The sequence below is a fragment of the Erythrolamprus reginae genome, chromosome 3 (genome assembly GCF_031021105.1).
Source record: "Erythrolamprus reginae isolate rEryReg1 chromosome 3, rEryReg1.hap1, whole genome shotgun sequence".
In the NCBI taxonomy this organism is placed as follows: domain Eukaryota; kingdom Metazoa; phylum Chordata; class Lepidosauria; order Squamata; family Dipsadidae; genus Erythrolamprus; species Erythrolamprus reginae.
The window spans coordinates 31,960,151-31,987,387 of NC_091952.1; the positions used below are offsets into that span (position 1 = coordinate 31,960,151).

At 37.2% G+C, this 27,237-nt stretch overlaps 2 protein-coding genes across 7 annotated transcripts in view; one reads left to right on the top strand and one right to left on the bottom strand.

Annotated features, from left to right (window-relative positions):
• The first annotated feature begins 4,454 nt into the window (after positions 1-4,454).
• Positions 4,455-8,650, top strand: GHRH (growth hormone releasing hormone). Its single transcript, XM_070744733.1, has 5 exons — positions 4,455-4,534; positions 5,130-5,255; positions 6,078-6,182; positions 7,903-8,034; positions 8,545-8,650. Exons 1-5 carry the CDS (start codon positions 4,455-4,457, stop codon positions 8,612-8,614), a joined length of 513 nt encoding a protein of 170 aa, XP_070600834.1. The 3' UTR covers positions 8,615-8,650.
• Positions 8,651-9,272: 622 nt separating this feature from the next.
• RPN2 (ribophorin II) overlaps positions 9,273-27,237 on the bottom strand; it is a 37,815-nt gene continuing 19,850 nt past the window's right edge. For 3 of the 6 annotated variants that reach the window (XM_070744732.1, XM_070744730.1, XM_070744727.1), the window contains exons 11-17: positions 26,466-26,580; positions 24,365-24,559; positions 23,018-23,104; positions 21,388-21,483; positions 20,936-21,011; positions 16,412-16,541; positions 9,273-9,586 (exon numbers count right to left, since the gene is read on the bottom strand). In XM_070744732.1, the coding sequence (XP_070600833.1) occupies positions 9,577-9,586; positions 16,412-16,541; positions 20,936-21,011; positions 21,388-21,483; positions 23,018-23,104; positions 24,365-24,559; positions 26,466-26,580 (709 nt within the window). In that variant the 3' untranslated portion in view covers positions 9,273-9,576. Of the gene's footprint in view, positions 9,669-16,411; positions 16,542-20,935; positions 21,012-21,387; positions 21,484-23,017; positions 23,105-24,364; positions 24,560-26,465; positions 26,581-27,237 lie in introns of all 6 variants that reach the window. The other 3 variants (XM_070744731.1, XM_070744729.1, XM_070744726.1) reach the window with 1 other exon arrangement.

The window sequence follows — 27,237 nt, forward strand, 5'->3', positions numbered from 1 at the left end:
CTAGGAATGTGGTTTAGTAACTGTAAAGCTAATGGTTTATAACTAAAATAAAGATATAGAGAATAATTTTTAACTTTAACTCAATTATTCACACAAGAAAAGCTCCAGGTTTGTTAGAATTCCACTTCCTCTGTACCTTGAAACTATAGGTACAATTAACTTCTTTTTCTCATTCTTGTATTTATCTTTTAAAAGAGTTGCACAGCCCTGTCTATATCTCTGCTATTAAATGTTCCCATTAGATAGCTTGTCTGGGTGCATATTAAATAGAAATCAGAAGACTAGAGGGACAAGTTAATTTATTTCTTAAATGTGTACACCATCATAGTTCCAGCAATTCTGGTTGGTTCATGAAGTAAAAACATAGGAACTAACAATAAAACAGCACAACACTAAAGACAAACAAACAAAATGATAGCAAAACCAGACAATGTTAAACATACACAAACACACTACTCAGAATCGGCTTTGACTAAGGTAGTCAAAGGCTAGGGCAAACACCCCCACCCCCCCATGTCTACAAGGCCTCAAAAATGCCAGTTGGCTGGAACCACAGAGAAATTACACTTCTGAAGTCCAAGTACCGGTATATGTCATTGCTTAATCAACAGAACTTGTCAGAACAAATTGGCCTGGTCCAATGGAAGATAGATTGTCCCTCAAGTAACCATGATCTACAGTAATAACAAAAATCAATATACAGGTAGTAAATAATAATAATAATAATAATAATAATAATAATAATAATAATAATTTATTAGATTTGTATGCCGCCCCTCTCCAAAGACTCGGACTTACAACAGTTCATTTAGTGACTTCTCGAATTTACAGCACTGAAAAAGTGACTTATGACCATTTTTCATGCTTATGATCATTGCAGTAACCCTGTAGTCATGTGATCAAAATTCAGATGCTTGGCAACTGACTCATATTTGTGAAGATTGTGGTGTCATATAAAGTCAATAGGGAAGTTAGATTCACTCACACTGTCTTATTAACAACTGCAGTGATTCACTTAACAATGAGGCAAAATTCACTTAATACAGTAACTCTTTCCCTTAACAACATAAATTTTGAACTCAATTGTTGTAAATTGTGGACTACCTATATGTAGGATTGGTTCTGCTTTGTGCCAATCAATAATGGCTCTTAACCTTGTTGGTGCTATTGTTGCTTCAAAACATAGGAGAGGTTCAAAATTGTACAAAGACATGATTTGTACAATTTGAAAAAAATGTTGACTGTAGGAAGTATTTCAATAAAGGAACAAACTGACTTGAAAGGTTTTAAAAAAAAATAGAGGTTAGAAAGTTGGACTAGATATGCTCCAAAATCTGTTTAAATCGTATTGTATTTTTCCTTGCTCATATGATGTTGATAATTGCAAAACACTAATGCATGTTCATATAACCACAGCGCCAAGGCAATGGAAGGTAATTCTGATAGTTTAGAGCAATATAATCTATTATAGAAACAAATCGCTTTACAAAAAAAGGGAGGAGGTAATACTAATGGTTCATTTTCCATTGTAGTTGGCTTGCATGTTAAAAATGGGTGTTTTTCAGAGATGCAAAATTTACCAGTAGCAAGTTATTTTTTCTATCTAGTGGTGATGATGATAATTTGCATGTTAGACAACTCAGCCCTTCCACTGTTGCCTGTTTGCAACTCTGTAAGGTAAGAGATGCTAAACATAGCTTATTGGAATAGTTGGAAAACAATTGATCCTCTGACGTTCAGGAATTTGCAGGTTGGATAAAGACATGGAAGTATAAAAGACCAGGAGACACCTATAGTTCAGAAGACCTGGACTGAGTTCTCTCCATTTCCTCAAGTATCACAAACAACAGGAAAAAAAATACAAGAAAGGACGACAATTTATAGATCTGAAAGTACAGTACATCATTCCCAAAGAAAACTGTAAGTTGATACAATTAATGTTGTTACTTCTTCATAGATACAGTACCAGTTTCATGGTGTAAAAATGAAATTGTAGATTTTGTAGACGGAGTAAGATTACAATTCTAGGTATACTGACTTGAAAATTAACTTCAACCAAATTTTGTAAAAATTGTACACTGAGAATTAAATTAGAGACATGAATATTAATAATTGGATTCTGATAATTCTAATGTAACATCTAGGATAATATTTCCCAGAACAATCTTATCTAATTTAGAGTTACTTAAAATAGTTAGAAAAAGATACCATTAAAAAAAAATGTCCCCAGATAATAAGTATATATTTAGGCTTTTATATTACGTAGAAGAAAATGCCAATGGGCAAAAAGAAAAGGAAGTTATACATGTGTTATTTAGATAGCAGAATAGGAAACTGACATTTCAGTGAATATACTCTCATCTGGTCGATAAAAACTTACCAAGCATAGGCAAAGCATTGTAGACCTCTCCTAGCCCACATTTTAAAAAAAGCAATATCCATTCATCTCAAAATACAATTGGGACTACATTTCTTATGACATGCATTTATTCACATTGCAGTCCTGATATATTACACTCTTCATGGGGAACAATTCCCATTGATTCAGTGGGGGTTACCTTTGAGTTACTAGAAGTGCTTTGTAAAAAATACAGAGATATTATATGATGTCAATGACACGTAATTTAATGACTTGTCTCATGTTTTCTTCCTGCCATGTATTTGCACCTACATTTACATTATACAAGTCCTTAGAACAATGTCAGAAGTCAACTAAATCAACCAACAGGGATAGATTTATCTTTTGGGATATCTGTTTGAAAAGAGGATTTTCTTGTTTTTTGCCTCGTCATACCAAAGTTTTCTCTACTGCTTAAGGAATTTGATAGCATCTTTTCCAACTAATATTAATTTTTTGGGATGATGATTATGTATCTGATAAAAAAGACCTGAAGCTTATGAAGCATATGCCTTTTAATACAATTAGTTGGATGAGGTTCTAAACTCCTTGTTATTTTTGCCACCACGGACAAACATGGCTGTCTTACAATTTCTGCTACTTTAAATTCTCCAAATGGAAATAATACTACTTTAGAATCTTTGGCTCTAAAAGGTGATAAAGTCTTATTAGGCTATCAGTTAATACTGTGTAGGAAGGGGAGTGTTTAAAAGTCCTCTCTTTTTATTTTCTGAAATTACAGGATGGTTTGATCAAACTTCCGTCCTAATAGAAGTCATTTAACTGCTTTTGGGATAACTCTACACTGCTCACAGGAGTGGGACAGGCAGGGGGGAGTTTCAAACATAGCTGTGCCTATCTTTTGAACTGCACAAATAAAAAGACATTAAAAAGTCTATAGTGATTGCATCCATGCAGTGTTCTTGTTAGCAACAATAGCAGCAATCTATAAAAGGAGCCTGATAGCACCTTTTTAGACTAGCTGTTGCCTTTTTCTGAGACAAGGTTTTTCTCTCCAAACTAATAGCCCTGAACTTCTTAGATGGTTCACATCCAAGGCCAACTCAGCTGTATGCTGCTACCTAGATTTTCTTAAACTGATCACAGAATGATTTATAATTCTATAATCTTAATATAAAATAAGAATGAAGTCAATAATGTAGGGTGGAAAGAAAGGGCAGTTAAAACACAGGAGGCTGAAAACCTAAGCTTTAATTTAAATTGTTAAAATTTTATTACACTGCATTCTTCAAATCCCTGTATTGAAAGCATCAAAAAATATTCATGAACTCAGGGCAGGCTGCCTGGAATTTTGGACTACAACAAGCAATGAGTTGCCTGAGAAATCTAGCAGATGTCAGCTTGAAGTGTATTTGGCTAAAAATATGCTTTAAAAAAAGCAAAAGAAAAAGAAAAAAGAAAAAAAGACATGGATATTTTTGAGGCTTCACAGCATTGTTAAATTTTCCCTTCTTTTATTTCTGGTGTGACAGCAGTTTCCTGTGTTGCCAAAACATCTAAAACCTCACATAGTGGAAGTGTTAAGGGCTGGAAAAGCAAAGAAAATGATTTTAAAAGGAATTAACAAAGCAACACAATATACCTAATGATGCTCAATAACTACAGAACTGAATGTATGTGCTTTGGAGTCCATCTCAGGTTATGCAGTGTGTTTATAGTGCTCCCATCACAATTCTGTGAACTAGAACATTGTTGATGATCACATCTGCATGTTTTGAATCTGTGTAGTAGAACACTACACAGTGTTCTACTACATTTTTCAGTAACTGTATTAGTTAACAAGTGACCCCAGCAGGAATCAATATCCTTTCTTTTCTCTCCACTCACATGCTTAAGTACAGAAATAATATTAATGCTCTGCAAGATATTGGATTTTACTGGAATTTAAGATATTGAATTTAAATTGCCAAGGAAAGAAAGCTCAGTGGACTTACAACAGATTTGAAAAACACGCAGAATTGTTATCCCTTATTTTCAAATGCCATAATTAATCCCAAATTCTTATTTTATATTGCAGCCTGCCCTAGAAGACATTATGTTGGACAGAGCTATTGCTTTCCTTTTCCTCCACTTTGTTGTGTGTTCCCTTTCTTCTCCTCTCTATCTACCACTCAGGTAATTGATCACCTCTATTTTCTGCTAGTGAAAATGTAGGGTTGAGCCTATTGGGTTTCCCCCCCATTACTAGTCCATCTCTAACAGAAAAGTCATCTCTGTAATAACATGGCAATGAGCTAAACACTATAAGTTTTGGAACTAAGTTAAAATGCTCGTTTGTCCATTTTATTTTATTTTAGATTAAAATAGTTTGTACTTATCAGTATTAGTTTAGTATCAGTATTAGACCTGTAGATTTCCATGCTTTATAATGTATGAAATGTTAGCTAATGATTAATGTATAATATAACCTTTTATCTCAGATTAGATTAGATTTATTGGATTTATATGCTGCCCCTCTCTGCAGATCTCAATATGTAAATGGATGTGTTTCCCTTTATTGTATCCCAATATCCATAATCCTATGTAATTAATTGGGCTGACTGGAAAAGATCATGGACCACTCAATAAGCCCCAAAATGAGGATATGTAGCAATATTTTCCTTCCTCCTTCCAGGAGTGTCCAATTCTTACTTCAGTGTCTCATTCAAATAGAATGAGAAATATTTTGCCTTATTCTGATTGTTTTTAATGTTGCTGTTTGTTGCTTTAGATATAATCCAATATCCATTTCTGGCAAAGCAGGGAGCATTCAACTACAAGAAATTATTCCTGTGCATAGCCACAATCTTTCGGTAGAAGAGGAAGAAGAGAACTTTCTCAGCCCTATTGAAAAAAGGTGGGTATATGAATATCAAAATAAGTAATACCACCTTAGCTCTGCTCATTCAGAGCTAAGATCCATCTACTTAGGTACCCTTGGTTTACTTCAGTGGTCAGAACTTCAACAGATTATGAGGACTGATTCCATGAAAGAATGCAGTAAATAATGTTTATAGTTGTGAAACTGAGAGCCACTAAGGCAGAGATCTTCAAACTTGACAACTTTAAGACCTTTGGACTTGTAGTCTTAAATTGTCTTAAGTCTTAAAATTACCAAGTTTTGGGACCCCTGCACTGAGGTATTCCATTATGTCAAATTTCTTTTTAAGAACATTAAAAATGTCTAGAGACATTTATACTTTTTTCCTGCCTTTAAAATTTAGCAATTAGAAATACATAAATTCACAGAAAGATCAAAATACATGATTCAAAACAAGGTAAAACATTGAAAAATGTGCTTTCTACTATCTGCCTAAAAAATGGGCAAATTCTATTTGGCCTGTCTTGGGAGAAATTTCCAGACACAATACTTCTGTGGAAAAGATCCCATTCTGATATTTAACCTCTTTAGGTGCTACAGCATATAAAAAGGGCCCACACTGGTGTTCTATATTTTGACTTCATAAGTTCCAAGAACAAATTATACACAAGAAAGAATGTAATGAACTCATTTTTTATTTAGCACTTTATTTGATAGAAATGCGGAGAACTTTTCCTTTTGGATAGCGTAGCTTTGAAGGTATATAGAACTGCTTTTTCCATCAACAGGAACTGTTCTTATGAGGGTCCTTTGCAAGTGGGCACTGGATCAGAATGACAGTACATTTTTTTTCTTTAGACACCAGCGTCATGCAGATGCCGTATTCACTGACCGTTACCGGAAGGTCCGAGGAAAGGTATCAGTGCGGAAGTTATTACAGGGCATAGTTGGGAAAAGATTTAAGTAAGTGCGTAATTAATATACATTATTTACTGTAACTTTGTAACAGTTAAGCCTTTACTTGACTGTTAAATGCAGAGACAGGATAATCCTAGTAGTTAGTGGTGATAAATTCTTACAGCCATAATATTTATCTGATCAGACATGGCCAAAAATATAGCTTAGTTAGCAATTTAAAGAAGTTATTATAATGTGTGCTATATTGCAAAGGGCCTTAATTATTCACTAGGGCCAGGGTAGGCAAAGTTGTCTCTTCTATGACTTGTGGAGTTCAATTCCCAGAATTCCTGAGCCAATCATGCTAGCTCAAGAGTTCTGGGGGTTGAAGTCCACATGTCATAAAAGAGCCAACTTTGCCTACCCCTGCAGTAGAGGAAATTTGAATTTATGTAGTATCTTAATTGGAGCTCTCATTTCACTCTGTATATCCTTAGAAAAATCTGGGTCTATGTCTGATCCATAATACAAATATATTCATCTTTCTAATCAAACTAAATATTTCTAGAGGATTAGACTTGCCTGTTAACAGGTTAAAAATTCCAAAAATCTCAAGGTAGCAAACTGCTCAGATGTGTTAGACTACAATGTCATCTATGAAGCCAGAAGGAAAACAGCAACTAGATTGTGAAATTTGCATTAGAAGAATTTTATTTTAGCTTAAGAAATTGCCCTCAAAAACAGCTACACTAAATAACTTTTTCAAGACCAATTTATAAAGTTGATAGTCAAGCAGGAATAACTCTTATGACCCTTGACTAATTCCTCTATAGCCGTGATGGCGAACCTATGGCACCTGTGCTACAGGTGGCACGTGAAGCCATATGAGAGGGCATGCGAGCCTTTGTCCCATGACAGCTCCAGCGCGCATGGGCGTGCTGGCCAGCTGATTTTCAGCCTTTGGAAAGGCAGTTTCATTCTCTGGACGCTTCAGGGAAGTCCTGGACGCATGCTAGCACACCCACACACACCCTTTTGGCATGCGAACCAAAAAACGTTCGCCATCACTAGTCTAGAGTGTGTTTCTCTGTACAGTGATCCCCCGAGTTTCGCGATCTCGAGCTTTGCGAAACGCTATATTGCGATTTTTCCACCCGATGACGTCACTCCCTTCCTTTCTCATCTTTCTTTCTCTGTCTCTTTCTCTATCTTGCTTCTTCCTCTCTCACACTCTCTTCCTCCCTCTCTCATCTTTCTTTCCTTATCTCTCTTTCTCTATCTCTCCCCCTCTTGCTCTCGAGCGGCGGGCGGCACCCAGGGAAGGTTCCTTCGGCCGCCCACCAGCTGATCTGCTCGGCAGCGCAGTAGCAGCGAGGAGCCGAAGATGGGGTTTCCCCTTTGCGTGGGCAACGGGGAAACCCCATCTTCGGCTCCTCGCTGCTACTGCGCTGCCGAGCAGATCAGCTGGTGGGCGGCCGAAGGAACCTTCCCTGGGTCTTCAACTCCCAGAGCGGCGGACAAGCGGCGGGCGGACAAGCGGAAAAGCGGCGGCCGGAAAAGCGGGGGACAAGCGGGCAGGCAGGCGGCTCCTCAGCTGCTGGGTCTTCCCAGGTGCGGAAGTAAAAACACCATCTGCGCATGCGCGGCCATGGAAAAAGGGGCACGCATGCGCAGATGGTGTTTTTACTTCCACACCACTACATCCCGAAAAATCGATTATCGCGAGGGGTCTTGGAACGGAACCCTCGCGATAATCGGGGGATCACTGTAGTGGTTGTTTTTTTAGGAAAGAAAGCCTGGGAGAGCAGCAACATGAAATCTTGACTAGGCGCCAGTCTGATAGCATTATGATGAAGAGTCACTATCACCAACAGATGGTACTGAGGAATTTCTTGGGAGCAATGTTACAGAATCAAGAGTAAGTAGTTTTATAAATACGTAACAATCACATTCTGTAACACAGTACATTTTGAATTTTCAACTGCTAAAGACTTGTGTAGCTTATATAGTAATGATTACAGCGAAAACACATTCTAATGAGTTGAAATTTGCACCTATCTCTGTTCAATGTATAGTGCACACTCAAACGTTTACTCTGTATATTAACCCTGAGTAAACTTGCATATATTAAGGTGATTAGTCAATTAAATTCTGCTTTTGTTTGAACTGCTTCTAAGTAGTTTTTGACATGGAAAAACATAATTTGCATAAATTCTTGGCGTCGCTACCTAGACAACCTAGTCAGATGCCTTAAGTTCAAAACATTTAGAAGGAGAAACTGACTGAATACTCATTACTGTTCAAGAAAGGGACAAATAAACAACATTTTGTAAAATCTTGATCAGAGCACTTTATCTTGGAAGCAATTGTGTTTCACTGAAAGCAGCCACACTTTTGTCACACTAAGATATCTTATTTTCTTTCCCAGGGCTCAGTATGTTGATAATGACAATTTAGAAGATTTTACCAGTGTTCTGATCAAAGTTATGGAATTGTAGACTGACTTCATCCCTTCCCTTTCTCATTTTGGTCACTGCCATTCTCAGGATTGGCATAAACTGCAGGAATTTGAATGAGTACATGTATGTGTAAGGTTTTTAAAGGTGTGGAAAGAAATGAACAAGACACCTCACTGATAACCAATATTACAAAAATCTCATCTCTTTCTATAAACATAAGGTAAAAATTGAAAACCAATGTTTAATATGTGGAATTGTTTCCTGTTTAATTTATGCCAGATAAGAATGCTTAATATATATATAGTAGCCTCATTTCAGTTTGAAAAATAAATGGCCGCTATAGTAAAATGCTACATCCAAATTCTTTTATTCTACTAAGACTCCATAATCAACAATATTATTGAGTTGTCTGACACAGTTAAAACATGGGGATTGTACTGTGAGTTTAAATTGAGAAGTGCTGAATTGATTTCTGGCTTCAGCACCATGGACAGTTTTTGATTGCTATGCAGTCTTGATAGTGTGAAAAGAATGTCAGGTTTTCTGATTCTTCAAAGTGTATTTTAACTGCTTTTTATCATCCAAGATTTTCTTGTATTTTCACACAAAATATGGAAATGCTCTTCTGTAACTACTTAAAGCTTGATAATGTCTGCTTTAGAAAATCACAATAAAAGAAATTGCAGTTGGCTAGACCTTTTGTCTTATTCTCTTTATTTCATGAAGGAGGCGGTAGAAAAAGAGTTTTAAAAAATGACAATTTGGGAGCCCATCTCTTTCTAAAGTTCTTACTGATTGACAAGGCAGTTGTACCACAAACCAAAGTACTTACAAATTCAAGCAAACACAACATGTGGGGGTATTTTTCTTCTTAAAAAACACTTTTTAATATTACAGGCAATTATTTTCCACACTTCAGTTTCTGGCCTTCAAACTGTTCTTTGGCTCCTTTCCTTTTTTTACTTAAGGTTTTTTTTTCCTGTTCCTCTGTTCTTCTCACATTAGTGTATTCTGGAAGGACACAAAGAAATCCCCTTAACGTTAAGATTCTTGATGTGGAAGAATTCTTCACTTATGAAGCAGTTATCTCTTTCTGGAATAGGAAAGTGAAATTTAATGCTTTAAATGCCCAATTTAAAACCCGAAAAATGCAAAGAATACATAGTAAACTAGAATTTAATGCAAAATATAGTTATTTATCATGCAAACCTAAATTTACAAGTCATACTATATTTGGAAAATCTCTTAATGTGTACATAATGCTACAACTTAAATTTAATAATGTATTCACCTATTGATCTATTTAATTTATATCCTGCCTTTGTCATTTTTATAAATAAGACAACTGACATACTTAAAACTCCTTTCTCCTCCTCCTTTCCTTGACAGAGTGACTGATCCAGTCACACTTGACAGAGTGACTGATCCAAAGTCACTCACCTGGCTTTAGGACCTTAGGCAAGATTACAACTCGCATATAGTCTATCAAATGCAAATGAATACACTAAAATTAAATTAAAAGAAGACTAAACAGAGAAACAATCTTAGAAATATATCTTCATTCTAAAATAAATAGAACATTCTTTTTGTAATACTTTAAATGTATAAAAACAACTAGAATCAGAAGGAAATGATGAGATGGCTGTGACAACAGGATCTAAGCTCTTAAATTATGACATTCATAAACTTATTTCCATTATACAAACAATATATTAAGCAATATAGTTAAATGCTTATTTTCATCTGTAAAACTTCACTGAGATTGTATCACCAAAAAACGTCTTACTTTTAATAAAGAGATAGTGGAAATAACATCATTCTTAGGTATTTTTCTTTGAAACATTATGATGAAAAAACACTTTAAAAAATTATCCATAATCCTATGTGATAGAGCTTCAATTAAGTCCCACTAAAAGATACTGGTCAAAACAAATGCCACAAAATAGTATTTCTCTCACCACACTGTTTTTCACCTAGCAGTTTCAGGTTTTCTTTGCCATATTAGGAGTGTTACTTTAAAATATATCCTGTTTTTAACTATCAAAGGGCTATCAAACTTGCGGCCCGCGGGGCTGGATGCATCGTGCACTGGCCACGCCCAGTTTACTGAAGGGGAAAAAAGTCCTGATACGTCACGTGATGCTGCGAGTTTGACACCCCTGAATTATTACAATCACTTAAGACAGAAATTGTTCCATTTATTTAAAGCTGTGCAGACATGCTAAGAAGCAAAGATTGGAGAGTTTTTATAACATTTATGCAGGTAAAGTGGGGAACAAAACTCAGTATTTTAAGAGAAGATTAAACCCAATATTTAGCCATCTTTGAATATCAACACAGATGGTTTCTACCATGGTATGTAGCAATAGATCCATAATATTTGAAGCCTTTGGAGGACTATATATTAATTTTAAATTTAGCATAGTTTTAAATTTCTCATGTATTAGAGTGCATAATTATTTTTCTTCAAAAGATGAACAATCAAGGAAGTTACATCTTTTATGTGGTATATTAATTCCTTCCCCAACTTTAATTCCTATGAAATCTGATCTCTGATTGTTTATTCTCTCACTCCTGATATCCGGCTGGTTTTCTGCTTAAGATGAGACTAGAACTGATGGTTTCCTGATTTCTATCCAGATGCCTTAAACCAGGGGTGTCAAACTCACGGACCATGGGCCAGATGTATCACGTGCTGGCCAAGGCCACCTCCGGTTCAGCAAAGTGGAAAAAGGTTGTGATATGTCATGCAACAATGTGTTGTTGAGAGTTTGGCATCCTGCCTTAAACCCATCCACCAACTGGCTCTTAATTAATTCTTAAGTCATTTCCATTCATTTATTATTTTACGTGGCTATAGTACTGCAAAGTTTGAAACCCCCCTAGATACAATCTAATACTGTTAGTTGTGGGTTGTGCCAGTTTGAACTGGATCTTTAGAACCGGGTAGCAGAAATTTACTGCTGCTTGGCAAATTGGCAGCGATGATTGGTAGTCCACATTCCCAAACTGGTCTTCTGCAGCTTGCAAAAAAAAAACCCCTCTGAGCATATGCACAACATTCTGGATGTTGTGTGACGTGATGCATATTTCCATTGCGAATACAAACTGGAAAGGGAAGGGAAGTAGAACCCACCCCTGAATGCAGTACTAAAGTATTTCTAATTCTTCATGTAATTATGAAATTGACATCTGTGTGTTCCAGAAAATTATAGAACTGGAACTCAAATACCTGTCTTTCATTATACAGAGAATCAAAGTAAAACTTGGAATTTACAAGATTAAATGCTTATATCCTTATTGCAGACAAGAATACATCAATTCATATTCTTTAATTTTATATCCATAATCTACATTACCTCAACATATTTTTGTTGGTTAATACAAAATCCGGAAATATGATATTAAAATCACTAACCTGAAAAACTCTATTTTAAACAAACATTATAATACTTTCATAATGCAAAAACCAGAAATGAAGACAATGGTTGAGCAAAGTAATATCTTCTTACTCAGATTCTCCTATCAACCTACAATTCCTCTCTTTTGATACCGTCCAATGTCATCATCATCTCCTTTTAATGACCCCATAATCCCTTGCTGGTTGGAATTTGGACAATTGAATGGAACTGTTTACTGACTGGATGCCCTTTCTGTTGCCAATGCGGAATTATATTCAGCAGATATATTCTCATTGTGCCCAGAGAAAGAAATGTCTGCTTCTACCTAGGATCGAAATTACAGCCTCCTGATTGGGAGGCGAGAGTGCCACCTCTATGCCACCATACCACTCTCCAATCAATATTCCATACTGTTACAAAAAAACAATAGATTTGGAATTCTAATGTATTAATCCATTTAAGCAGCACATTTTAATTTAGAATACATAGCTTTCAAGGGTGTTCCTGTAATGCTGAATGGGAGATATCATAACAGTAATTCATGCAGTCCACAGCATGCAATTAGGCTACCAGAACATGCGGTACTTTAAGTTACTTTCTGAAGATAACTCAGAAATTATGCTTGGTCCTAAGTATCAAAGCCAGGTGCTAATTAAGTATGAATTGTTTTAGTAATGTAACAACAGTCTTTCAGTCACTGCAGTAGTTGCCAATCCAATTCAAAATACAGGTAGTCCTTAGTTAATGACCACTGGTTCAGCAACCATTCAAAGTTATGATAGTTATTATCACTGAGATTTATGACCAGTCTTCACAGTTTTGGCTGTCACACCATCTCTGCCATCTCATTATGTAATTCAGGTGCTTGGCAATAAGCTCACGGTGTGTTGCATGATTGCTATTTTTGACTCCAGCAGTCTGCTTTTGACAAGCAAGTCAATGGGGGACCCAGGAGGAGATTACAAATAGTAATCCTATGGTGTCGTGCTTAATGACCACAGGGAATTCAGTTAATGATCAAAACGAGAGGCATGCAATCACCCTGTCAGTCAGTATGTCATGTAACATTGCACTTTTTGACTGCACTGCTTAGTGATGGAATTCATAATTCCAATTGCCATAATTATTCACGGAGTACCTACATTTGTTTTAGCCAATAAAGTTCTTAATGGCTCAACTCATAGACACCTTTGGGACCAGCTCCTCCAAACTGATTCCCCCCCCCTGTCTAATGAAGTCTCTGAGTCAGATGATGTTTTGAGAGGTAGAACAGTCTAGAAACTGATGCTGTATCTTTTTTGTTAATGCCTTGTTATGGAACATTTTATCCACTAATGTGAAACTGGCCTGGAAGACAGTCATGGTAACTGTTTCATTTGAACATGGTTTTAATTGGTAATGGGATGGCTGGATGCCTGTTTGTTGCTTCGGTAGATTTTTAGACAGTGTATGTTTTAAACAAAATGTTATATTGTTTATGATGAATTTCTGCTTCCCCAAATGCTGTAATCCTCCTTGAATCTGAGGCATAAAAATTTAACAAACAAAATGTAACAAACAAACAAACAAAATATGCAGTATAGAAACAACTGCAACAGACAATAATCTATCCAGCTCACCAGGCTCCTTTTTTCCAATAAGAATAAACAGGCAGAAAGAGAAAATTCAGAATATTATAGGGCTATAGATAACATAGATTCAGATACTGTGACAAGCTACCCAACTTCACGAAACAAACTGAAACAGGCATGTCCAACAATTTGTATCAATTTCATCCTGACTAGTTCAGCGATGTTATTCCAAAATCCCAAGACGTTCCCAAGAAGATTCTCAACTTTTAAAATTACACAAATATTGATTCTTTGCTTCCAGATTTTTTATTTTTTTTTGCATAGGTTGGACTGGGAAGAAAAGCAAAAGCAGTATGGGTAGATGGACCAAGCAAGAGTTGTGGAAGACATACACATGAGAAGACTAGAGAAATCTAGACGTCGTAAGCATTGCTAGCAATTTCTCTAGCAATTAATTTTTTAAAAAAATAATGTGGAATTGTAATGAGTTAAACAATAACGGTGTTAAACAATAAACTCAAAATAGATAGCTAAATCATGCAAATGCTCCTTTTGCAACGGTCAGAAGCATAATAGGCAGAGTGGCAGTGGCTTCTTCTAAGTCTCCCCCCACCCCCTCCTCAACCCCAAAGAGTGATAAGCATAAAATGAAGCAGCCACCATGCTTAGGAAAAGCAACAGCCAAAGACCCTTACTTCTAGGAAGGGCTGGTCACTAGCATACCCCCTTTTTACCGTAGCGTTCTATACTTTGCCAACCTACTGCTCTGTTCTGCAGCGATCCTGCCAAAAGGAGAAAGGAATTAAAGTTCAGAGCAGACAGTGAAGTGGAAAGAAGTATTACTTTAGGAACTGACAACACATTCAAAAGAAGCATGCAAACCAAACTTCCAGAAATTCTACAGAGATTGAGTGAGCATCAAGAGAATTGCCATTTTTCCCCCATAGAATTTATGCTGCCATTATTGGCTGAATTTCGAGCCAGCCACTAAGGCAGGTAAAAACATGGTCACGCTAATTTCACTAAATAGTCATCAGAGAATAGATCAGGTAAAAGAGACAAAGAACACAATTATAAAGTTAGCCCTGATGCATAAGAGATATTAGCAAGAAGCATTTTTATATGCAGTCCTCAACTTACAACCATTTATTTAATGTTTAAAGTTACAACAGCACTGAATAAAATGATTTATGGCCATTTTTCACACACATTTAAACCATTTTCAGTATGCCCATGGTCAGTCATCAAAATTCTTGGCAACTGCTTCATATTTATGATGGTTGTGATTTTGTGACAATTGAGGTCAATAGGGAAGATAGATTCATTTAACAACTGTGTTACTAGCTTAACTGTAGAGATTCACTTAACAGCCGCAGCAAGAAGTCATAAAATGGAGAAAACGTAGTTAACAACTGCCTTGTTTAACAACATAAATTTTGGGCTCATTGTGGTTGTAAGTCAAGGACTACCAGTATTGGTTCATGCCACTAAATGGTATAACTTAGAAACTTTGCTTCCTCATTTAATACTCGCTACTACAGAAAATCCACAAGACAATTACTTCTCTATGATGACTTTTCCATGCAGCAAGAAATTTTACCTATATAAGGTGGATATACTAAGTTGCTACTAACCTCATGGTTGCCTCAACCCTGAGAATGCCTAATGACCATCAAGATTTTCTGAAGGTAAACCTATACATTTTTTTTCCAGAGTTAAAAAAAGGCAAGCATTTAGACAGTAAAGTGAGGTTGTAGGTCCTGCAAATGATTTGAGTAACTATATTGGAAGCTTTGTGAGAAATGACATTGAGCTTCTTCTAATCTTTCAAAAAGAAGAAATGCAGAAAAGATATTCCTCATGTTACCGATAGGAAACCTACGGTTTTCTAGATGTTGCTCAATTTATAAATGCATGAAGCCCCAGGTAGCATTGCTAATACTGAAGGAAGCTGAAAATTAGAATGTAGATATGCACAAAGGACCATAAATTCTTTCTTTGCTATGTATTACAACACAGGTAGTCCTTGGGTTACAACAGCAACTGGGGATGGAATTTTTGTTGCTAAGCAATGTAGTGTTAACACATGATGCCATGTGAAACCATCATTTAGTGATGGCAATCCCAGCAGTTCTGGTTACCACTGTAATCCCAGGACCACGTGGGTTGTTACATAGGAAGAGGCAAAAGTCTCAGGCAAGGAGTGAAAGGGAGTTGGGGGTGCTCAGGGTGACGGCAAGAAGCAGGAAGCAGAGGTGAGGACAGAGGCACGCTATGTGCACACTACAAAAAAGGCAGGAAGTGACTTACAAGGAATGGTATGACCCTTCCTGCCAGCTCCCCTAATGACTTTGCTTGTGTAACATAGGCAGAAAAGGCTGTAAATGGTAATCACGTGACTACAGGATATTGTGACATGTAAATGCAAGCCAGTTGCCAAGAACATAATTCATGATTATGTGACCGTGGAGGTACTGCAATTGCTGGATCTTCAAGGACCAGTTATAAGTACCATTAGTTCAGTGTTGTTGTAATTCTGAACAGTTGCTGAACAAGTGGTCGTAACCCAAGGACTACTTATTCTAAAAAAAGAAACCATTCCAAACAGTATCTCATTACGTGGACAGTTAGAATCCCTCCCTTAAATGACTGACTTCAAAAGTTAGAACATGGAATTAAAACCTAGAATGTTTTAATGTTATTATGTAAGGTGAGATATACCGATGAATCAGGAAAGAACAGCTAGAAATTTAGCAATGGATTTATTGCTAATAGGATATACTTAAGTTTTACTATCACTACTAGGTTGAGGAGCTTTTTGTTAAAAAAAATAAAGGAAAGGAAATCCAATTTTTGTCTCTTACCTTTTCACTGCTTTTTGAGCCAACATTCTATTGCCTGCTAGGAAGGTGAGGCTGCCAAGGAGAGCCAGGTACTTCAGGGTTTGAAACATGTTGAGCTGAGTCCAGTAAACGTACATGAGCCCCAACATTGCTAGGAAAAATATGGCCAAATAACACGATAAGAAAACCAAAAGCCAACCTGGGTTTGTCAAAAACAGATTATGCCAGATTAATCTTATTGCATTCTTTGACAAAGTGACAAAATTAGTGGACCAGGGAAATACTGTTGATATAATTTACTTGGGCTTCAGTAAGGCATTTGATAAAGGAGACCAGGACCTACTACTAGATAAAGTAGAAAAATGCGGGTTGGACAGCATCAGCACCAGGTGGATTCGTAAGTGACTGACCAAATGCACTCAATGTGTAGTCATCAATGAAACTGCATCTACATGGAGGGAAGTAAGCAGTGGAGTACCACAAGGGTCTGTTTTAGGCCTGGTACTCTTCAATATCTTCATCAATGACTTGGACGAGGGGATAGATGGGGAACTCATCAAATTTGCAGATGACACCAAACTGGCGGACCCAGGGGAAGAGCCTTCTCTTTGGTGGCCCCGACCCTCTGGAATCAACTCCCTCCCGGAGATTAGGACCGCCCCCACCCTCCTCGCCTTTCGCAAACTCCTTAAAACTCATTCCCTCAGGCTGTTCTCGCTTCATGTATGTTTTTTGTCTGGGATGTATGACTGTTTTTATATTAAGGGTTTAAAATTGCTTTTTAACTATTTTATTTATTTTATTTATTATTTAGATTTGTATGCCGCCCCTCTCCGAGGACTCTATTGGATTTGTACTGTGTTTTTTTTGTTGTGAGCCGCTCCGAGTCTCCAGAGAGGGGCATAATACAAATCAAATCAAATCAAACAATAAAAAAAATAGCCAATACTCCAGACAGACTTGAACACTGGGCGCTAGCTAACAAAATGAAATTCAATGGTGAAAAAAGTAAGATTCTACATTTAGGCAAGAAAAACAAAATGCACAAGTATAGTATATGTGGTACTTCGCTCAATTGTAGTAACTGTAAGACAGATCATGGAGTCCTAGTGGACAACCATTTAAATATGAGCCAACAGTGTGCAGCAGCTGCCAAAAAAGCCAACACAGTTTTAGGCTGCATTAACAGAGGAATATTAAGTGTTAATACCACTTTAGAATGTTTTGGTAAGGCCACACTTGGAATACTACATTCAGTTTTGGTCGCCACAATGTAAAAAGAATATTGAGACTCTAGAAAGAGTGCAGAGAAGAGCAACAAAAATGATTAGGGGACTGGAGGCTAAAACATATGAAGGATGGTTGCAGGAACTAGGTATGTCTAGTTCAGGGATAGGCAAAGTTGGCTCCTTTATGACTTGGCCAATCATAGCAGCTCAAGAATTCTGGAAGTTGAAGTCCACATGTCATAGAAGAGCCAAATTTGCCTACACCTGGTCTAGTTTAATGAAAAGAAGGACTAGTGGAGACAGGATAGCAGTGTTCCAATATCTCAGGGACAAAGAAGAAGGAGTCAAACTATTCTCCCAAGCGCCTGAGGGTAGAATAAGAGGCAATGGGTGGAAACCGATCAATTAGAACAATTAATCCGTGGAACAGCTTTCCCCATTGCTCCAACACTGGAAGCTTTAAAGAAAATATTGGATAACCATTTGTTTGAAGTGGTGCCGGGTTTCTTGCTTAAGCAGGGGGTTGGACTAGAAGACCTCCAAGGTCCCTTCCAACTCTGTTATTCTATTCTATTCTATTCTATTCCATTCCATTCTATTCCAAACATGTAATTATGTTCCATAAGAAAACTGACTGGCAGAGAAGGAGGCTAGCAAAAGGGAATATGAGGGATGGATTCATTATTCTTCCAATATGGAAAGCAATTGTACCCACACCTATAGGCATAAATAAGGCAATTGGAACAAAAATAATCCTCAAATGAAATAAAATCAACCTTCCAACACAATATGCTGACATTTATAGATAGAATGCAATTAAATGAGTCATACTGAACACTGAGAAAATTTCAAAGGGACCAAAGTATAAATAACTGGGAATGTAAAGCTTACATTTTACAACTATCTTCAAAAAGTACTCATTTACTGCAGTGGTATTCAAATTTTTGTGTTTGTTTTACTTTTTATTTTTGGTTTATTATATAACATGTAAGAAAGCAGATATTAAAACAAGACCAACAAAAAGGAAAAAGTTTTATGTATTTTTTTTGTCTGTTAGATCTAGAGACAGAGAGAGCCTAGATGGATAATAAACCCATATAACCCAGCCCACAATCAGCCCAGGAAAGGTTTCCTGACAATCTTTGATCCAGCTGTGAGGAGATGCTAGTGGTGCCCCCTGCTAGACCTCTCAGCAATTGGGCACCCTTCAATATGGTCACAAGGGAGAAAGGATGGTCATCTGTTATCAGCTTATCTCTTACTTATTCTCTATTAAAAAGGGAAATATATACATTTTACAGACAGTTCTAAAAATTCTCTATATACTGCACATAGGTTTATGTTCTTCCCTCAGCCTCCACAGACAATTTCTCTTTAAGCCTTCGAAGCTTTAAAAATAAAAAAGTCCTGTTCTTCCAAAGTGAGGCAGAAGTGGCCCACCTACTGTATGTGTTCCCAATGGAACCCTCTCCCCACCAATGATTCTTGGGAAAAAATGGTTCTGTGGTAATGAGAATGTTTTTGAGTATGAACTCCTGCATTTTTCTGGCTCTTCTCTCCTTTCATTTGCAGCCCTAACCCCATAACCAATTTCTTCATGATTCTCTGCTTCTCAACAGAAACCTAGGCACCGATGCATTCATATTATATGTGGGCTTGCAAGTTGCAGAGAATCTCATTACAGTGGTACTTCTACCTAAGAATGCCTCTACTTACAAACTTTTCTAGATAAGAACCGGGTGTTCAAGATGTTTTTGCCTCTTCTCAAGAACCATTTTCCACTTACAAACTCGAGCCTCCGAAACTGTAACTGGAAAAGACAGGGAGAAGCCTCTGTGGGGCCTCTCTAGGAATCTCCTGGGAGGAAACGGGGCCGGAAAAGGCAGGGAGAAGCCTCCATGGGGCCTCTCTAGGAATCTCCTGGGAGGAAACAGGGCCTCCACCCTCCCTGTGGTTTCCCCAATCGCACACATTATTTGCTTTTACATTGAATCCTATGGGAAAAATTGCTTCTTCTCACAAACCTTTCTACTTAAGAACCTGGTCATGGAACAAATTAAGTTCGTAAGTAGAGGTACCACTGTAATTGCTTTCCTCCGAATGCCATAAGAGTCCCATTTCAGTTGCAGATATAACATGCAGCAATATACTATTTAGGTGTCACACTGAGAACACAGCATGCTGTGTCAACACATGCTGCTGCTATGTTCATCTAATGTTCCATGCTATCCAATCTAGAAAACTACACCGACTGCAAGTGTGTGCAGTGTCTGGACACCACAGAAGACCAAGAAAGCAAGGTCAGGCAAACAGGCTTGTAGACTGTTTCCAAAGCATACACATTCAAGTAGGAGGTATACCTTTGATCACGAGTACAAATTCCATATAGTTATGAGCCCAAATAAAATACAGTCCTAGATCATGTGGACAGCTGAACTCAAGCAAACAGAAACACAGCTACTGTTCAAGCCTCCCAATGAGCATATAGAGGTTAGAGGAGAGGATAGCATCATATGAAATGTCCCATTCTCTCTCCTCTTTTTGCTAAATTGGTAAGTTAGGGTAGAAGTACCTTTTATGGTGGCTGCTGAAAACCAGGATATCCTGGATAGTTAACAGGGATGCCTGTATTCCACCAGTGGTACACATAATAATAAAGTGAGAACCATTGATAAAAGAGTCAAATGAAAAATTTAAATTAATTTAAATTAAAGTTTTTTAAAATAAAGTAATGCTGGTTTCTTATAGGGAAAATATCAAGTTATGAAGAATAGGAAAGGAAAGAATCTTTCTAAGCTTAAAAGACAGCCAAGAAAAAATTCAAGATAAAGGGGTCTACAATTTTTAAAATTTTAGACCATTTAGCATGTTAAAACCAAGCAGCATATTCCAAGGAATGCAAGAAATCAATAGCTGTTTCTGATCAAATTAAAACACACTGACTGGGGAGAAATCTAGGCACCGATCAAGGTACATAAAGAAGAGTACAAAAATCAAAACATGACAAGGTCATACATACCAAAGGACTGATACCCAAAATACAAACTCGGAACATTTTGTACTAACAAATGTATCTACATTCAAGAAAAGACATTGAAACTAATGACAGCTTTTAAAACTGATGGGAAACATGCATTTAGCCATACCGGAATAATTCTGAAAGATGGGCTAGGGGGAAAATGGACAAAAGGGGGGAATGTAGTGTCATTATAGCCATTATAGATAATAAGCTGTGAGCTCATGTCATCAGGCTCTTACCTATAAAGTCAACAGGAAAAAAAAAAAGATAATGGAGAGGAATTTCTCTGGCACTTACCTGCATGACCCAGATGGAAGATAATGGTACTTGGAGCAAAACTGAAGTTAGAAATATTGGCCCCAATCTTTATCCACTGAAAAATGGCAAAAAATATACATTAAAGGAGGATAACATTTGCCAGTCAATTTCAAGAACATCCCAGATTCCTTTAAGTCCTTTCAAAATATCTGACTCCTTCAGATGTGCAAATGAGCCTTGAAATTTTTTATTAACCCGTCTTTTAAAATAGGCCTCTCAAATCGAGGCAGGAATTTGGAGGAGAGGTAGGTACCAATTAGGGAAATTTTAAACTTTCACCCTAGGAAATCTTTCACAAACCTATTTTATGAAAAATTAGCAATGCTATACTGTATTTAATATTGGTCCTCAGTTGCCTGAAAAACTCAGTAGCTGAGTAAGGGCAAGAAATGCATTACTAATATGTATATTAGTGTATATGAAACACTTACCAGTATAAAGAGCAAAAGCAGTGGGGAGAGTATCATCGCTGTGAATGCGTTTGATACAACAGTGGGAGGCCTCTTCTCTGGTTCTCTGAACAAATGCTAGTGAAGAGGAAAAATAAAATAAAATCAGAAGAGCAGTGTGCCTCAGCAGACAGCAAATTCTGGGTCAAGGTACCCAACTATCATTGTACATTTGTATTATTATTATTATTATTATTATTATTATTATTATTATTATTATTATTATTAGATTTGTATGCCGCCCCTCTTCATAGACTCGGGGCGGCTCACAACAATAACAAAGACAATGTAAGAACAAATCTAATAATTTAAAAAAACACTAAAAACCCCATTATTAAAAGCAAGCATACACACAAACATACCATGTATAAACTGTATAGGCCCGGGGGAGATGTCTCAGTTCCCCCATGCCTGACGGCAAAGATGGGTCTTAAGAACTTTACGAAAGGCAAGGAGGGTGGGGGCAGTTCTGATCTCCGGGGGGAGCTGGTTCCAGAGGGTCGGGGCCGCCACAGAGAAGGCTCTTCCCCTGGGTCCCGTCAAACGACATTGTTTAGTCGACGGAACCTGGAGAAGGTCAACTATGTGGGACCTAACCGGTCGCTGGGATTCCTGCGGCAGAAGGCGGTCCCGGAGATATTCTGGTCCAATGCCATGAAGGGCTTTATAGGTCATAACCAACACTTTGAATTGTGACCGGAAATTGCAGACTGCGGAGTGTTCGTGTAACATGGGCATACCTTGGGAAGCCCATGATTGCTCTCACAGCTGCATTCTGCACGATCTGAAGTTTCCGAACACTTTTCAAAGGTAGTAATCCTCTATTACCTAGATTCTTAATCAGTATCTACATTGCCTGATTGCCTGATTGCAAACTCTGCTTGTTTTTTATATTGTACTCACCTGTTAGCAAAACTAACAGTGAATGATACAATGAGGGGTTTTATTTATCAGCTGACATATGCAAGTCAGGCATTGATTTGGGCTGGGAAAGAGTGACCGGGCCAAGGTTACGCAGCTAACTTCCATGCTTATGCAAGCACTAGAACCTGGATTCTTTAATTTATTATAAATTTCTAGTGAGGAAATGACCAATTTCCCTTTTTTCCCTTTATCGTCATGTTCAAGTAAGGCTTTTTTCCATACATGACCAATGCTAACTTAACTATTCAGAAACAGATAGGTGTGTCGTAAGACGCTTCTAGATACAAAGGCATTATTTTTCAACTTTCTTTAGCTAAAAAGTGATTCTTGAAATAAAAGTAGAAAATTCAGTATTTAATTCTTGGGTTTTGCAACCATCTATGGATGCACACACACACACTCAAGTTATGAATTACCAAAAAATATATCTCTACTTATCAAAGAATTAATTATAAGTCTGCCAACATATGAGGTTAATTTGTAATGGCAGATAATATTAAATTTAGCATTCTAATCCAGTACAAAAAGAGCAAAGGAAGCAAAAGCATTCAATGGAGAGAAATTGGTACCCTTGCTCTACAACTACCCAAAGCTTGATAACAAAGTTAAATTAAACAAATAAATCAAAAAGCAGCGGTCTTCCAAATGGAAAATGCAGTGAAACAGAGTGCCCTAATGTGGAGTCTACCTGTATCTCAGGTTTAGGAACGAAAAGGCTTTTTGACTGGACTGTAGATGGAGCATCTTCTTCTGGAAATTTGATAACAACATCAGCCTGGGAAGGATTAAAAAAGGTAGATGCTAATTGAAGATTATTTATATTTGATTGTTTTATCTTTCCATACATATTTTTTTAAAAAAATCAATTCACTTAACCCAGCCTTAAAGTGAAGACCTCAGATAGTTAGATCGTTGCTACCTTTATATGATTTGGGTCCTAGCTATATTCACGAGACTGTATTTCCTTGATAGAAGTTGCCTACTTGATACAGTAGGGCAGAGATTCACAGCTAAAGGTTCCTTGTCATCAGAAGATACTCCTGTCCTCTGGAACTGCTTGCTTTACTAGGCAAAACGGATCTAATCTCATGGCCTTCCAAAAACTTGTAAAAGTCTGGTTGTTTTAGAAAGCCTCTGATTATTGGTTAACATGGCTATTACTACTACATAGTGCTGGTAATAGGTTTGTATGTATACCTCATCTGAATTTATCTTAATAAGGTTTACTATCAAGACAGTAATCCTCTTTTGCCTTAAAACTGAAATCACCAAGATATCACTGATTTTCAGAACAGCCTTATATAGAAAATATTGATAGACGTTTTTCTCACTCTCTAAAGATCATCCACTGAAGTTAAATAGAAAAACATTCAGGAAAGGCAGAGGGAAATATTTTTCCACAAGGTACATGTGTTTTGGAATTTGATGTAGGCATCTGTGATTTTAATAGCCAAGTTGGAAGATTTTGGAAATTTGATAGGTTCATGATGGATCAGGTGACCAAAGCAGGGATGAAATACTCCTGGTTCACTCGTGCCTGTTAGCTGCCAGAGAGCCAGTCGCAAAGGGAGCGCAAGGCCCCACCCACCCCCATTTGGGTTCTTTTATCCTTTGAGCATGCACAGAGGGTAAAAGAACCAAAATGGGGGTGTGCAAGCCTCGCCTCGCACTGCCTTCGTGACCAGCTCTCCGTTAACTGACAGGCGTAAGTGAACTGGGAGCATCTCACCCTGGACCAAAGCCTACTAATATTAAGGACTGACTCCTACTCTTGGCAGTAACCACACCTTAAATTGTTGCTAATTGTATTATGAAAGATAGGCACTGCCCTTCATTCTGGGCATATAAGTGAGATTCAAAAGCTGGCCACTGGGTAAATAGAAATGGCCAAAAATTGATCCAGGATATTCTCTCTGTCTCTTTTTTTAGATCTTGATCAAGTTAATTCCTTGAGCCTGTACAATATCTAGCTCTTCAATCTCTCTGATTGACACCAATCTAGCCGGTAAAACATTCTACAATTGGACCAACATACCACATTCCATAGGATTGGGTTCTCCAGAGTGGCGTCACCAATGATCAAATAAAGAGTGTATATTCCAGAGGCTGAATCAAACTCAGTTTTTCTCTCAGAAGTGTCCAGTTCAAATTTGTAGAGATTTTTGCTGTCTGGTTCTGCAACAAACACTACCTCCTGGCCAGTTTTTTGATTGTGAAGCCGTACAAAAGTCTAATTTGACAAGACAATGAAACTTATGCTAGCATCCAATATCATAAAAGAGCAAAAGCTTTAATACTATTGTTATTTCATCAGAATTGAAGGACAATATGTTTCTTTTAAGATCTTGAAATGAATTCCAATGGCCAGTCATTTTACAAATGATTACGTTCTTACCGCAATAATTAAAGAAATAAAGCAAGGACAAAGCAAGAGAAGTTGAAAATGGCATATTCTGTTTTTTTGTATGATTCACATGCAGAATGTCACTATGCTACTCTATAGCACACACTTTGCAAGGTAGGAATTATTTTCCAGATTCTGGCTAGAAACTGGAAAATTTAACATGGGTTTATTTCAAGAAAGAATATTTTAAAAAACCAATTTAGATGTGCTGCTCTCATGGTAGAATTGTTTTTTTTTTTAAAAAGGTATAATATTCTTTCCTTCGTCCTATCATGCTTCTGAAATTAAGCTGGAATATATTTAGAACTATAAAGATAATCTATTAGAGGCATCCTCTTCACAGCATATTGCAAAAATTTCACCCAGAATCGATCTATGTTTTTATGTGCTTTAGGAAAAGACACCAGCTTACCCTCAGTAAGCATCTGATTTGCACATTCAGTCTTCCACATGAAATACGGGTAACATAGCTGGGGGGAAATGGGTTGATACAGCTTCTTTGAATGCTGTACTGATTTTGTTAAACTTGGCAGGATTGGTCATTTTGACAGCATCACCATTGCCAATATTTTCTATCTATCTATCTATCTATCTATCTATCTATCTATCTATCTATCTATCTATCTATCTATCTATCTATCTATCTATCTATCTATCTACCTACCTACCTACCTACCTACCTACCTACCTTTAGACTTTGTAATGTAAAACTGTTATTTTAGATTTTAATTATTAGATTTGTTACCATGTATTGTTTTTATCACTGTTGTGAGCCGCCCCGAATCTACAGAGAGGGGCGGCATACAAATCTAATTAATAATAATAATAATAATAATAATAATAATAATAATAATAATAATATCTACCTTTATTTTTTTAAATAAATAACGCAAGGTGGCAAACATACCTAATATTTTTTTTACCTCCTTCTATATCCCCCATAACAACCCTCCTGAGGTGGATTGGGCTGAAAGAGGGTGACTGGCCCAAAGTCACCAGCTGGCTTTCATGCCTAAAATATAGGTGTGAAATGTTCGCTCGTGCCTGTCAGTTGTCGGATAGCTGGTTGTGAAGGCAGCATGAGGCTCCGCCCACCACCACTTGGGTTCTTTTACCTTCTGCGATTGTACAAAGCATGTGTAGAGGGTGAAAGAACCCAAATGGCGACGTCTGGGCAGAGTCTCGAGCCTCGTGTTGCCTTTGTGACCAGCTCTCTGACGACTGACAGGCACGAGCAAACTGGGAGCATTTCACTCTTGCTACAATAGGACTAGAACTCACAATCTCCTATTTACTAACTTGGCGCTTTAACCAATCCACCAAACATGTTCCAATCTGAGACAAAGGAGATGAACATTTGCTCATTTAATGAAACATGCCTGGTTCTGATAAGATTTCAACTTTCGCTGATGTTTTAAAGAGTTATAGTGCAGAAGACTAAATAGCAACCAATCAGCTGAATAAACAACTTATCTGGCATAAGGTACTTTCATATGTATATACATACTGCAGGTCTGTCTGTTGCTTTGTCCATTAATTTAAACAAGAGAGCTAGCAAGTCACAAAGGCAATAACTTGCTCCTTGCCTTCAAGTCTGTTATGCACAACTGTCACATTTGCTTAATGTTTCTAAGTCTTTATAAACAAAAAACAACAAGCAACCTGAAGCTCTTCTCACAAGCCTTTTTACTAAAATGTTGCTCTGGATTAGTGTGGGCATGCATTAACTAACCTGGTGAGGGATTAATTCTGCTCCAGTGTTCATATCAACCAATTGAAAGGTCAAGGCAAAATTTTGATGGCTGTCAGCTGTGAATGATCCTTTGGCTTTGGCTGGATAGCCGACCCTGAAAACAGAAGTGAACTGTTGCTAAGAAAGAAGTGAATTTGTGCAGAGGAAACTAGATGCGAAGTGGATTGGGAAGTACTCATAAATCTAGTGATTTGCAGTTCATTGACAAAAGCTTCCTGATTCCTTATTATGTTATATAATGTAATACAGAAACAACTACAAAGGTTCATATTCCCAAATTAGATTGCTAAGACTATTTGCGAAATTCCAAGATCTTTTTGTATAGGAGGATTCAACTTGGGTCAAGCACTGACCCCAAATTTCTGGTAAACCTTAATTATTAATATGCATGTATTTATTTTATTGGCTATAATTAATTGGCCCTATTCTTTTAGGCAAATTAATTTGCAAGTCTGAAATCTGTCCATCCTTAAATAAAGGAGGGGAAAAATACGGAAACTTGCAGGTAGTTTTTCTAACCTCATAAAGACAAATTACAAGAAAGCTGGTTATGCTTCAAATTCAATCCCATTTGTTGAATAAAATTATTGCTAAGTCAAAGTCACTGCTGAATCTCAGCTACGATTTAATGGGATCTAGCCCTAGAACTAACTGTTATTATATGTATAATTACTGAGGGCCCTCTGAGCATGAAAAGAGATAGTTGTCATCTCAAAGCACATTGTCTGCCATCTTATATTACATATTTAAT

Coding starts and splice junctions, on each gene's coding strand:
- GHRH (XM_070744733.1), top strand. CDS start 4,455: ATGTTGGACAGAGCTATTGCTTTCCTTTTCCTCCACTTTGTTGTGTGT. Junction 6,183..7,902: donor ATAGTTGGGAAAAGATTTAA/GTAAGTGCGTAA, acceptor TTGTTTTTTTAG/GAAAGAAAGCCTGGGAGAGC. Junction 8,035..8,544: donor GCAATGTTACAGAATCAAGA/GTAAGTAGTTTT, acceptor TTTCTTTCCCAG/GGCTCAGTATGTTGATAATG.